Source organism: Volvox carteri (genome assembly GCF_000143455.1).
Source record: "Volvox carteri f. nagariensis unplaced genomic scaffold VOLCAscaffold_4, whole genome shotgun sequence".
Lineage (NCBI taxonomy): Eukaryota > Viridiplantae > Chlorophyta > Chlorophyceae > Chlamydomonadales > Volvocaceae > Volvox > Volvox carteri.
Genome location: NW_003307547.1, coordinates 2096358 through 2110514, shown reverse-complemented (window position 1 = coordinate 2110514; position 14157 = coordinate 2096358). Strand labels below are relative to the sequence as shown.

Sequence of the window (14157 nt, the reverse complement as noted above, 5' to 3'; positions counted from 1 at the left end):
CGGGATGAAAACTTAGCCCGTTACAGATGGGATTGCCATCAAGTGCAACAGTAGTGGATAAGCGTTTGCGGACACATGTTTGTAGACTGAAAGATATTGGCGCATACCTGATTCACATGAAACAAATGCAGTCCGGGAGTACTAAGCACATGCCATACAATTATTAGACACTCCTCGGAACATCGCCATCCCTGCCTCCGCAACGGTCGCAAGCCAATACTGCACCTTCACCCTGCAGATGCGCCCTCTCACTGCCAAGGAAGGAAGTGCTACATAGCCTCAAGCTAGAGTCCTACCCAAGGCACTTTTTTCAAACCTTCGCAGTCACTCTCCGCTCTCGCCCGCAAATACATCTTGAACGAACATCATCACAGCGCACATACTAGCTTAAACGAGGCCTCAAAACAACTGTCACTTGCAAAGTTAAGAAGAGGAGCAGTTTTTGTAATTTTCCGAAAAACATTTTCCAGTCGCACTGCATTTGTATTCGAGAACCGCTCACTCTACACCTACTTTCCTGCTGGACCCAGACCAAATCAAGTCGGATAAGCCATCAAGCATTCAAGCACATGAAGCTCCAACAACGCTTCCCGCCAAGAAAGGCCATCCTTACGCGCCCTCAGTCCCTCTCACTGTTTGAAACCTCGGAGGAGTCTCAAACCCCTACCTCTTCTCCTCCTCGATCCATCATGCAGCCTGGCATTAACACACTAAACACATGACGACACCCTATCGGTGTGGTAGCAACAACCCTCCCATACCTACATCATCTTTGGCGCGCACCCACCCTGGTGGGTGCCGTACCGTAACCCACTCAGAACGGTGAAGGTTCGCTACAAACCGTGTGGAACATACATACATACCTACATACATAGATACATACACGCACACACAAATACACGACACCATGTGAAACAAACACGTGTCCGCACCCTCTGCTGCACATACACACACACACACACACACACGTGGCCATAGGATGCCTCAGTACACAACACCCCTCCCCATTATTAACCCCCCATTCCGTACACGCAGCGACGCCTCTGATGGCGACGACAACACCGCCTCCGGGTACACTCTGTTGTACACGACGTCGACGTCGCTGTCGCCGTCAAGAAGCAGCTCTGCCGGCCGGCTTGCAGGCAACAATGCCGTGCCTGTCGTACACGCTGCCGCTGCCGCTAAACCCGCGAACGCCCCCCCCAACCTTCCCGCCGCCGCATCAACTCCCCCTCCCATCGAACCTCCGGGATTCGCAGCGACCGAAACCGACGAAGTAGTTGGCAGTAGTAACTTTCCGGAGCTACCGGAGGCGACAGATACAAGGCCGCCGCCGTCGCTGCCACCGCCGCGAGAAACTGCGGCGGCGGCGGCGGCGGCGGCGGCAGATCCACCACCACGACCAGCACTGCCGCTGTCGCCGCCATCCAGCTCGTCAAGCAACAACTCCACAGGCGGCTGCATCGAAGCCGGCAGTGATGGCGCCGGCGTCAGCGGCGGCAGGTGTACGACAGTCCCCAGCGGCAACTCCAGTAGCCGGCCGCCGACGCGGGTGGGCTGTTGTTGGTCGTGTGTGACCCATACTAACGCCGCGCCGCAGCTAGACAGCACGCGCTCTACCCTGTGACGGTTGGGACCGTTGAGTCTGTTAGGACAGTTAGGACAGTTATCCAATCGTGTCATCAGCACGAAAAGAGGGGTGGGGATTTCGGCGTGGTGGGGTTGTTGGGGTGGGTGGGTGGGAGCGAAGCAACAACACACGGTAGTTCAATTTGGCTTGACTTCATTTGGCTGGTTTAGTGCATTGTGCCGTACACAATGGTTCACGTGGAACCCTGCAGGGGCCTCGGTAGAGGATGCGAATCCGGCAGAGCTCCCTACACTCCCTCGCCCTGTTCCCCGGCTGCCGTACCCCGCAATACACACACGCGCACACAGACACCTGAGGGTTGCCAAGGGGTCGCACGCGCTGGTGGGCTCATCCAGCAGTAGCACCCGAGCCCCCAGAGCCAGGGACACAGCCAGGGTGACCCGCTGCGCCTGGCCGCCCTGAAAGAGGGGAGCGGGGGGAGGGGCAGGAGGGGGAAGGTGGTACGCGCATGCGTGTGTGTGTTTTGGTGGTGGAGGGGTTCACATGTGCGTGTGTGTATTATAGGTGGTCTACCCTAGCTGGGAGTGCCATGGGGGGAGAGTGGGGTTATGCGCGGTGGGGTTTCGGGGGTAAGGGAAAAGAGGGCCGGAGGGCGGCTTGGGGGCTCAGACGTAAGACGATCAAAGGGGTAATACTTGGACATGCAAACAGACAGACAAGGCAGACAGACAGACAGACAAGGCATGCCCCGGGCCAGGCACAGCATTTTCCACTCCTCCTCCTTCTCCTCCTCCCCCCTTTCCTCACCGACAGCTCCCCCCACTGCTGGTTAAGCACCGACTGCTCCAAACCCAGAGAGTGGATCAGGGCGGGCAGATCGCCCCGTGGCCGACCGCGCTGGGATCCAAATCGCTGGGCGCGGAAGTACAGCTCAGCAGGGGTGCCGCGCAGGCTACTGGCACGTGACTGGGGCACGTACGATACTGCCGTACGCCAGGCGGGATAGCCGACTTGCGCAGGCGGGCAGCCATTAAGTAACAGCGTGCCGCCCTGAGGTTGCGTGAAAGAGGACGAATGAGGAATATAGAAAAAGAGAGGGGGGTGAACTGTATGCTGCAAGCTACATTTACTGGAGGAAGATGGGAGAGTGGGAGCGGTGTGATGAGGGGGAAATGGGTCCTCGGGGAAAGGTTATAAGGTGTGATGGTGAGGTAGGGGAAGGATACTAGGGTTCCTTGCAGGGGGGCTTTTTATCACGAGCATGCTATTCCAGTATTGGTAATGTGGATTTACCAGGGCGCAGGTATAAGTTTAGATGTTATGTGTGGGCCAGGGACTTGATTGAGGGTTAACTACGAATAAGGCGAGTAGCATAGTATGCGTGTCGGGAGAGTGTTTGAGATAGTACCTGAGGTTGATCCAGACACGCCAGCGCGCGGAGCAAAAGGGATTTGCCAACTCCACTGGGTCCGCGGACGAAAAGGATTTCACCTGGCTCTAACACGAAGGAGATGTTGGACAGGATGTTCCTCTCGGCCACATCGCGCCGAAGATTGCGCACTTCCAGCAGTGGTGCCATAGCTGCAGCGTAAGCTTGCCAAGATCAAATACATATTCAGTTATGAACTGGGCTTACGACACGCTGTTTCCCTAGTAGTCGTATCGTGTCGGCGACAGCCAAAGGTCTGTCAGCTCTTTCACCACGGCGTTCTCAGCGCTAATAATGAGAAGCTCAATGTCATGTAAGGTCAAACTAAGGGATAGGAATAAGCCAATCCCATTCTATCTTAACGCTTTCCTTCTTCCCACGTGGAACAAATGAACGCCGTACACACTGTACGCTGTTGGACTCGTGGCCTTAAGTTCATGCCAACGCAAAAAAGGTATTTGGTCTCATTATGCACTGGAGCATAACAAACTTGGCAAATAAAACCATCTGAACCTGCCTTCCCTGCAATGAGATCTCCTACAGAAACTCAGTCTGTATATATGCTGTAAGCACTCGAGACATAACGGGTCGCGATATAATGATTTACACGATGGTGATGCTAGTTTTTACAGGGCTTGATGCAGGATTCCTTGTTTCCCTGGGCCCAATTAATTAGAAATTGCTATTATAATGGGCGGGTGCACGGCTGCAGCGGTAGTGTCAGGCCGCAACCATGCTGACAAGTCGGATGCGCAAGCGCACCATTGACAAGCCCCCGAGAAATATTCAAGTTAATCGCAGGTCCTCAATGAGGACCATATTAGCGATTAAGCTAATAAGAACAGATACTACACATGATCTGAGCCAAAAGGCCGAGAAAGGTATGATTTACCACGGAATAGGAACCTTAAGGGTACTGCAGGGGGTACGCTTTCTACAAGGCTTGCACTCGATGGTGGGTCGTGAAATTGAGCCACCAGTCCTTCCAACACTTTGTTCCAACACTTTATGGGTCAAGCAGGAGCTCACAAAAAGGCACGTTAAGCTTTATAATGCCCACGACTGCTGCTTTCGTTCTTCCGTCCAATGTGAAAAGCCTTGATGGCGTCATGGCCATTTTCAGCACCCTGCTTGCTTGCACTGCAGTCAAGTCAACTAGATAAATTTTTTGGGGGTAGAATGCTGTGTAGAGTGCTGGAATCCGCGCCATAGGTGGGTAATGCCAGAAACAGCACCGCAACACGAGGTTGCGTGTCAAACTGCGTTACACAAGCTTACACCGCACAAAAGAAACTGTAGTGGGCCGCGAGGTAGGTACCCTCGACTGTGCGACAAGGGTTTCCGGCCGCTGCTGAACGACGACCTCCTCCCGTCCATTTTTATGGGGAATAGGTATCCGTTTCGGTTCGTATGACGGTCCGTCGTACGAGCACGCTGTTCAGGAGCCAAAAACTACTAATACCGAGTTTCTCTACAACTCCACAGGCAAGGCAACTGCGCCAACACACGCAAAACGTTTCCTATGCACGACATGAATTAACATTCCGTACTGTATTCCTCGTACAACTATTACCCGTACAACCGTACAACTCAACCCGAACAACACGCGGAAAGGCTCCTCAACCTAAGTACACGCCAGGATGATATCCCTATTTGCCTGACATGCCTAATAGATCAAATGTAGAAAACACGTGAGCCGCATACGTGCATTTTGTCAACCTAATGTACAACAGCCTCGACCATAGTAATAATAATAATGTACAACAGCGCATGCCGCATGGCGCATAGCGTATACAACAAACAGCATGAAGCAACCTCGCGGGGGCCAAAAATACAAATGATGATGAAAATGCAAAATCCGTACGACCTAATCGTCCACAATACACAAAGCCGACACGGAAGGGTATAACCGCGGCGTGGGGCGCAGCTCTAGATTTGCAGGAGCCGCCAAAATGCATTTTAAAAACATCTTTTGTGTGTAATAAGCATATACACATGCACACATCACGCACACGCGTCCGCAACCCGTGCAGACAAACATACAGAGACACGCACAAAGCGTCCTGAAATACTGTGGTTCCCCCTTCCCCCCCCCCCCTCAATGAAGTCCCATCTCAGATCTCAGCGCGGTGTCACCCATCACCCATTTTTAGTGTGAGGAGACACTTTTTCCTGTCGGTCTATGCCGTACATACCGGCCCTGTTCACCCGGCTGCAACCCCTCACCCTGTCACTTGCAGTACGACAGTCACGTCGTACCCGGCGTCACATCTTTCTCGCCATTGTTCCGTACTACACTTTTTTGCAGCTCTCAAACTAGCCCGAGCCTACCTGCCTGCCCCGACTTCCCCCGCCTTCAGCCCTTCGCTCGCCCTATACAACATCAGCTGCCGCCCTCACTCCGAAAATCCTCTCACTTCTCCAAATGCTGCTTTCCGTCTCTCTCTCTCTCCCTCTCTCTCTCTCTCTCTCAACCACGAACACCTATTTCACGCCATCCTCTCAACAGATCGTATGATGTCACGGACACTTTTGCCAAAAACTTCCCTCCACTTACAGATGTACGGCACCCGCCGCTGCCTCAGGCCCTGGTACGGTGGGCAGCGCGGGACCAAAGCGGCCAGCCGCCGGCACCCACGTGGCTGGGAAGTTGGGGTCGTACGGCAGCCCCGAAACCATGTCGGCCAGGACGCGGCCGCAGGTGAAGGTACGAGTCATGCCGTGGCCACTGAAACCAGCCGCCACGAACTGTACATACATACGTACATACGTACATACACACGGACGCGCACGGGGAGGGCGAGGCAGGTCGGCGGTGGGGGCGCAGCGCAATTGTAGCTGCGTAATGGTAAGGATGCAGTGATACTGGCATACGGCCACACATGACCACATACGTCTTCACATATGAAGACACACACACACACACACACACACACACACACACACACGCGTGTGTGTGTTTGTGTGTCTGTGGTGATTTGGTAGGCGTACCATAATGTAGTTCCTAGGAATGTGTTTCTACCTGAACGGCGATTTTTCCTTTCTCGCGTGCAGGCGTTTCACACTCGCTGGCGTGCCCAGACACCCCCTGCCGCACTGTCTGCGATACACACACATACACACACATACACACAGATACACACAGATACACACAGATACACACACATACACACACATACACACACATACACATCCCTTCTGCCTCTCCTCCCTCCCCAACCCCCGATGCGTTTTGTCCTTCGTGAATGCCATTGGAGTCAAACATACCACCAACTCCCCTCTCCCCTCCCCCTAAAACCGCCGCCGTACTTTCCCCCCTTCCCGGACGCACCTGTCCTGGAGAACCCGGCACAGGGCCCACGAAGGGAAAACGGTCCCGAGTAAAACCCAAAATACCGCTCCACTCCGCGTCGACGTCCAGTCCATTGCCGTACACTGCCGGAAATCGTTCCGGCAAGTACGATAGCAGGTGCTCCTGCACACGCTCGTTGAGCAATGCGTCATCGTACACTCCCCACTCGAGGTCGGGTACGACATCACGGAATCCGCCAACCACCACGCGCCCGTCCTCGCGACACGACCAGTACACATAACCACCCCGCGCAAAGAAGGCCGCGTCCAGGGGGAAAGAGCCGCCCTTGCCGTTACCGTTGCTGGCGGTGGGTGCCTTAGTGGCGGCCACGTGGTTCCGTACAGGTACGAGTGCTCCCCTTAGCTCGGGTAGCAGGGAGGAGCCGTACGCATTCGTACAGTGGACCACTCGGCGAGCTAGGATGGATTCACCAGCTTCTGTCGTAACCTGTCACCGGCACCGGGAAGAGTGAGGGGGGGCGGTGGCGTAAGGAGGTGACGGGAAACTACTGCCAAAAACTACTGCCAAAAACTACGGCCAAAAAAGTTTAAAATACTGTTTCAAATCAATCCAGAACGAGTCAACATCTTTAAAATGAGATCATTTATTCTCCGCCGTGCCAGATACAGAGCTACATACAGGCACATCTAGACGACTGGATTGCTGCACCAGGCTGCACAGGCTCTGAAAGGTGCCGAGCTCCTACCCTCTCCTGCCCTCTCCCATAACCCCCCACCCAATTCCCCTCCAAGGCCCAGTCCGCGCGTACACACCTATTTACAGAATCGGGAAAAGGCCCATCCAGACCCATCCTGCAGGTTCCCTCCACAGGCGCCCCCCCTGGAGCCCATCCCCCGCTGGAGCGTCAACCTCCATTTCCCCCCTCCCCGACCCCCCCCCGCCCCTCCCCAGCCCCCCCAGGTTCCCCACCACACACCCTCACCTCCAGCAGGGGAGTTGAAGCGGCATCCAGGGTCTCTGACAAAGAGCCCTTCACAACAGCAGCAACAGCAACAAGGACAAACGCAACAGCAGCTGTCACAGCATTGCAACAGTAAAGCTGCAGCAGCAGTAGTAGCAGCACCACTATCAGCATCACCTCTAGAGCGGTTTGTTCCGGCCGTCCATATACCTACCGTCCATATACCTACCGTCCACCCCACTATCCAGGTCCTCTACACAACCACAACCTTCCCTCGATGCCCTAAAACCCCCAAGCCCTCCCCCCCAACGCCAACACTCACTGCATGTGCCGTCGCTCTTGCCATGGACAAGATATTGTTGGCAGCCGTCTTATTAAAGTCCGTAGCTCCCTCCTCATCGCCCAGCTTCCGACCTACTCCTAGATCCACGCCGGGTGACAATGTCGTACTGCACGGCAGTGACGTCACCGCCGCCACACGCGTGTTCTCCGAAACCACAAGTCCCTCCGCCGGACCCGCTTCTAGAGCCATACGGGCCAGCGCGTGTACCAGTCGTGCAGCCCATACGCGAGCTACACCGGGCTGCAGTACGGCACCGGTGTACGAGTCCGTACCGAGCAGTGATGAAGTCTCCCTCTGCGAGAGCGGCTTCACCTCCGTATGGATGCCAAACTGGTGGTGGTGTGGATTTGGGGTTGGGCGGCCGGCGGGCGGCGGTGTTGTGGGGTCATAATTGAATTTGGCTTCTTTCTGTAAAGGATTTAAAGTTGACACCAGACAGACAGACAGACAGACAGACAAACAGACACAGACAGACAGACAGACAGACAAACAGACACACAGACAGACAGACAGACAGACAGACAGACAGACAGACAGACAGACACAAGCATGCTGGTCCAATGCCCTCTTAGTGGCCCAGGACCACCTGCTGCTTCAGAGGGAGCATCAGCATCAGCAACGCTCTCGCCCTTGTAGCGCGTTCTACATAACCTAGGCTCTTTACAACATCTTTACAAGGCTTCTAACATTTCTTGACAGGAACGAAGTGGCCCAGGAAACTGATTAACGGCAATCAAACCCAAGACACCATTTTCCGTACCGCACCCGTACCTTTTGCATGATGGATAGCTCTGCAAGCTCAGCCTCCATCTCCTCCTTGCTCTCGTACACATAATAGCCGCCATCTGTAAAGGGCCCGTAGCGCACCTCCTCCTCCAGACCGTGCTCCTTTATGAACTGGGTCACCTCAGAGAGGCATTGAAGTTCAAAAGCCATCATGCGGCTCGTCTCGGTGGTGCCGTACCGTCCGGCGGTTTTCACCCAGGGCGCGTTAAGCCTGGGGTGAGGGAAAAGAATATCATCAAGGCCGGCAGGCAGGTAGGTAGGCAGGTAGGTAGGCAGGGAACCAGACAGGCGATGCCAGGCAGGCAGGTAGGCCGCCGGGCAGCCAAGGCAGCTGTCGTCATCACTGAGTATTATCGATCCCAGTGGCGCTCCAAAGGCATTTCCGATGCCTCCGAAAGCTCAGAAATGGTCGCAGAGGCGGCGTTTTCGTGTCCTGGCATCCTGGCCGGTCCGGGCCATGTTTCTAACGCCACGCATCCGTTCCCTTTCGCTTTTTTCAAACCCTTCTTGAAACCTCCGCCGCATCTAAGCCCTGAGAACCTCCGGATGTACGGCGCTAGGTGTATCGGTGGGTCCAGGTGCATTCTGCCTGGGCCTAGGCGTGTTGCTGGGACGCATGCACTGATACTGCTCCCGTCCTTTTTTCCATGTCACAAGTTACAAGTTCCGCACTCAAGTGCGGGTGTGTCCGTAAAAGCCGGACGTTATATTAGTATATTGATGCGGGTACGCGGGAGGCCAAGATTTCTCATCCTCCCTCGTTCGCTTCAGGGCGAAGCGCCTCAGCGCGACGTGCCTGGCCTCCCAGATTTCCGAGAGGTACCTGGCCAATGCCAGAGGTGGCGCCTCAGTCATAATGGTGCGCATGCTGCGTCCCTTAAAATTGAAGTCAGCATCATACTTAGCCCGTATATTTTATGTCTTCATTTCACTCCGGGAATTGCCATCATTCGCAAGTACTACTCACGCAGGCCATAGGAGACCGCCGTTGCGGCCGGTCGCACCGTGGCTGATCTGGCGCGCCTCCAGCAATACCACCTGCAGCATACAGCAGCAGCATCGGCATCATCGGCAGCAGCAGGGCATCCCGTAAAGGCAATCATAACGAGCAGGAAATGGAGTAAAACCAGTCATCTACTTAATCTTTGCAATACAGGCTTATGACTCGTGCAAGGAAAGGACGGGAAACTAACAAGTAGGAATTGCGAACTTAACCCTAATCAACTGAAACCGTGCAGGCAGTTACAGGATAGAAAATATATGTTGTTACCAAACAAGCTGATTCTAATCAAGTGCTTTCTGTTACCATTGGACTGGGTGGTCGCTGAGGGCTACTAGTACCGAGAAGCATGACAGGTCGCAGGCCCGCTGCAGCTTAACGTTTTTATGTGTGGATATACCCACCTGAAGGTCCGGCCGGCTTTTTCGTAGGTGATAGGCTGTGCTTACACCCGAGATGCCACCGCCAATAATGACAACATCGGCAGCGGGGGGCAGCGATGGCCGCGAACGGCCGTTGGAAGAAGGTGCCGGGCGAGGTGTAATAGGTTTAGTTGCGTCCGGAAACGCCTTAATCCAGTAAGAGAGCGTTGGCTTGGAGACTGGCGTTGGCACGACCACTCGCGACATGACGGTTCGTCCGGCAAGGATGGAAGAATATGGAACTGCTGCTTGGGCTAACCCTTGTGGAGGTGCAACATTTAACAGGTGGAAGATACTTATGTCAGAAACCTGCATATAGCTACGGTAAAGAGTTCCATATGTGGCGCAAGGTCACGGTGACGTGTTGACGAGGTTTGCGAAGGCAACAAACAAGACATAAAACGTAACTAGAAAAAGAAACTCTATCTAATTATAAGCCATAAGATACCTCTATTTTGAAATTCCATCCCTAGGTTCGTCTAAAGCACAAACCCCAAGGACATGAACATGGGCGAACCTGTTGCACTCCCTTTCGCAAAGGTGCAGTCGGCAAAGCAGTCTTCAACCAGTAGGACAATGTATTGCTTGTGAAACAATACTCTGAAATTCCTGCTGGAGCTAGCGGCGAGGTTTCAATGACTCCTTTAGAACAAGGGCTTTGGGAGAAGGATAGCGCCAGCAGTGCTCCGCAGTAAGATACGGTAAATAATAATATGACAGACCTAAATTCTTGAAATGCGTGTTTTGTTGCGGCCTTTTGTCTAATCTTTATGCCAAATCCCTCGTGTCGTCCAAGCGGTTTGAAGCTCCGAAGCCACTAGCCCGCAACAAAACGGCAACCCAGGAAAGGCAGACATATACACGGACTCCTTCGTTGCAAATAGCATAACATGTGTATATTGAGGGTCGCTTGTAATCTGCTTGACTGATCCTACTTGGTTTTCCTCCCTGTTTGCCTCGTAGACGGCCCGGCCATAGGTTGGTCCTTATTACTCAATCATTGATGCATATTAAACGTAAATAGTTTTGCGCAATCTTGATAGCCTTGAGGGGGTGCCATAATCATTGGCCGTGGTTTCTTGGACGCGAGTTCTTGCTGGTCGACTCGGCTTCCGCTGCACAATTACATTACAAACACTGTAACAGGTAACATGAAAATTCCGCAAGTCCGTCGTTTAGCCAAAGTTTACAAACTGTGGCAATGCTGTGGGCAAGGCTGTTTTACGTTTTCGGTTTGTTCGGTTCCCTTCGCTCCTACGCGGGAACTTTTGCGCGGAAGGCAAATCGGAACCACATAACACAAACGCAATTTGCAGGCTCTGCAAGCGTCCGCCAGCGCCCGCCTGCCTGCTTTTTGCAATACCTTTTTTTATGTTATTCTTTTTATTCTTGCAAGCAAAAAAACACTAAGCAAGCGATCCAAGCCGCGAATGCAGTTATACGCCGTCACTAGCCGTACAGCATCTGCTGAAATAATGCTTGACATGCCATTGCTGACACTGCACACGCCAGCCTCCCTAGCCACCAGGAACAGTTGATCCGCCCACCTGTGGACCCACATCGACCTCGGGGCTGGTCCGATCAGACAGTCCTGGCTTCTGCAACCCCTGGAGAAGTTTGTGTGGTGGTTACAGTGGGATCCAGCAGATTCGCGAAGAGGTGGTGATCGTTGCTATCGTGGTAACTTCGTGTCAGGCAGTGTGTGTGTCCTCGCGCCATTTTCATTTTCGTCATATGACAAGCTTAGCGCCTCTAGACACTTCCGAGAGCCTCCCGAGTGCAGGCGATGGAGGAGTGCACGACTTTGGGATTGGGAGGGCTGCGGTTCCACAGAAAGACAGCCTCTGCAGCTGCGGCTGCCGCCCGCGGATGGGTCAACCATCATTAGCCTATTGAATGCGGTCAGGCTTGGCTCAGGTAATTACTAGGACCGAAACCGATATCTTATGGGTTAACTTGCCGGAGCCGCAATCGCCGCTCGGCGCGCAGGTAAAAGGAGCCAGCCGAAACCCGCCGCATCAGCGCACACATCACCATGCACACCTTTTCCCACCCATACTATACGCCCTCCCACAGCCTGAAAACGAGCCGACCCGAGCGTAACCGCCAACACGATTTAGTCCGCGGCAACTGTAGCAACTGTCTAGGCTCATGGCCCCGGGACCAGTAGCCGCCAGTCAGTCAGTCAGTCAGTTAGTCATCAGTCAAGGGGGGATGCAACGGCCCTCGGAGATTGAGATGCCTATGGCGAGAGGCGACCGTGTTTCACCTGCTGGTGAAGCCACAGCCCGACTGCTGCCTCCTGCGTCGGGAGCCTTGTTGTTGCGGTGTTCTCGAGTACACACGTACCGGCCCCCTTACCGCGCCTCGCCTTCCCGTATCTCTCTCCCCTTTTTTAGCCATCCAAGTCCCGGACCAGGCCCACCACCGTACTCGCCACGATGGCCCCACCTGGCTCGCTGGTTCCATCAGCCCGAGAGAGGGCCGCTGTAAGAGTGAGAGAAAGAGAGAGCGAGAGTGAGAGTGAGAGAGAAAGAAGTACCGAGTCCGAGTCCCCTACGTTGTCCACCGCCACGAACCGAGAGAGCGATGACCGATGAGGGGTCAAGCCCGCGCCACAACCACCACCACAACCACCACGGCAACCTGCCCTCCTCTTCATAGCCGGTTTTAATATGCATCTAGGCATGAACGCCCTCACCACAGTTGTTTCACTTCGCCACCCAGCTAGTGGCTAGGAACCTGGCCGCGTGCCAAGGAAAAGAGAGAGAAAGCGCCCGTTCAACCTACACGACGACTCGACAAGACGGCCCGGCAATATTGTGGACCACGGACTGTCATGCCACGGGGGGCGCTACACTTGCTGTTTTCCCCGCCGGCCACGGCCTCTCCCCGCCACCTGAAAGGTCCAACCAATCGCCAGTCTCCTTGTCGCGCCCGTCAGCTCTTGAGCATATGTCCAGTTCAAGAGCCGTTGCCAGGCTAGGCCGGTGGCCGAAGGAAGGGAAGAGGACATCGCAGCGGACCGCGGCCCTGTGAGCGTGGCAGTGTATTGGTAGTGGTGGGGATGGTGGATTGGGGATGGGGGGGGGGAGTGCAGCGGGACAGCGTTTCTCGGGGCCTGCGGCCAGGTTGCCGCCGACGGCGTGCTGTGAATTTTCTTTTGCCTGCACGCCTTATCCCGACTCGGACCTGATAAACCCAACCCAAAACCGTAAAAACATCTTTTACACTCTTTCATACTTTTTTTAATAAATACGAACAAAAACACACAAGACACACACAGAGGAGGGAGGCATACACAGCAAAACATGCGCACTCTACCCACACTCTACCCCCTCACACCAAACACCCAGAGATAAATGCAATGCAGCGAAGGTGGGCAGCAGCCCGCTACAACAAAACCCCCTCCGCTTCACACAACCCTAGTAGAAAAAACCCCAACTGTCTGCTTCATCCTTCATTTACTTGCCTGAAGCCTCCTAGCGGCGAATCGCGCTAGTACATGTTTATGTGTGTGCGTGTGTGTGCGTGTGTGGCCACCCACCCACCCACCCACCCGCACGCCCGTCCGTCCGTCCGTAGGTAATGCGAGGAGGAGAGACACGCGGCAATCATAGCAGCAGCCCCAATGATGGTCCCATAGTAGACTGCAGTGCCATACGCGAGCATTACCTAAATACATGCAACGCACCCATTCCTGACCTCCACTGCGCACGGAGCACTCATATCTCAATCCTCATGATGATGACCTGACCTCGAAATGCGGCAACGGCCGACATCGCCTCGTTGCTGCGCGCCCCCGTGAGCCCCTTTCCTGACCCCGCTGCTGCGCACGCTTGGTTGGTTGCTTGGGGGTTAGTTTGGCTGGCACTGGGGGCCGCCTGGACGGCTGCGGCGGCAGCGGCAGCGGCAGAGCAGTAACAGCCTTCCACCAACCGCATGTATGCGAGACTCCGAACCACGTTCTTTTCCTCTCCACGCCTTAAGCCACACAGACACACCCAGACACCGTTATGACACCAGTGTGGAAAAAAGAAGACGTTGATCCGAACGCGTGCAGTAGTCGGGAGCTGGCCGCTGGACGCTTCGCCACCTCCCCCCAAACCCAATGCCAAGGCTCTCTATGCGCAGAGTGCAGCACCGACCCCTGTCCCTGAACTCCTTTTACTTCAACAGCTCCGCTTCTGAAACATCCTGCAACGCCACCACTTAAAAGGACTCTGTGTGCAATTATTTGTTTGCTGTATCCTCCTCATTTCTACACATATGGAAACCCCACCCCCACCACCACCCCCACCCCCACCACCGC

At 54.5% G+C, this 14157-nt stretch overlaps 2 protein-coding genes across 2 annotated transcripts; both read right to left on the bottom strand.

Moving 5' to 3' along the window:
• Positions 1–1460: 1460 nt before the first annotated feature.
• VOLCADRAFT_72992 (uncharacterized protein) lies at positions 1461–3338 on the bottom strand (the record flags this gene model as incomplete). Its single annotated transcript, XM_002946757.1, has 4 exons — positions 3000–3338; positions 2399–2641; positions 1943–2049; positions 1461–1621 (listed from the first exon to the last, which is right to left on the bottom strand). Coding segments are annotated over exons 1-4 (681 nt in total), but the record flags the coding sequence as incomplete, so codon positions are not given.
• A 2235-nt stretch (positions 3339–5573) lies between these two features.
• VOLCADRAFT_87151 (uncharacterized protein) lies at positions 5574–13789 on the bottom strand (the record flags this gene model as incomplete). The annotated part of the gene is made up of 10 exons (XM_002946756.1): positions 5574–5768; positions 6352–6819; positions 7617–7967; positions 8409–8634; positions 9391–9461; positions 9828–9992; positions 11393–11452; positions 12297–12332; positions 12745–12878; positions 13603–13789. The coding sequence occupies 10 exons, from the start codon at positions 13787–13789 to the stop codon at positions 5574–5576; spliced, it is 1893 nt and encodes a 630-aa protein (XP_002946802.1).
• Between the last annotated feature and the right edge of the window lie 368 nt (positions 13790–14157).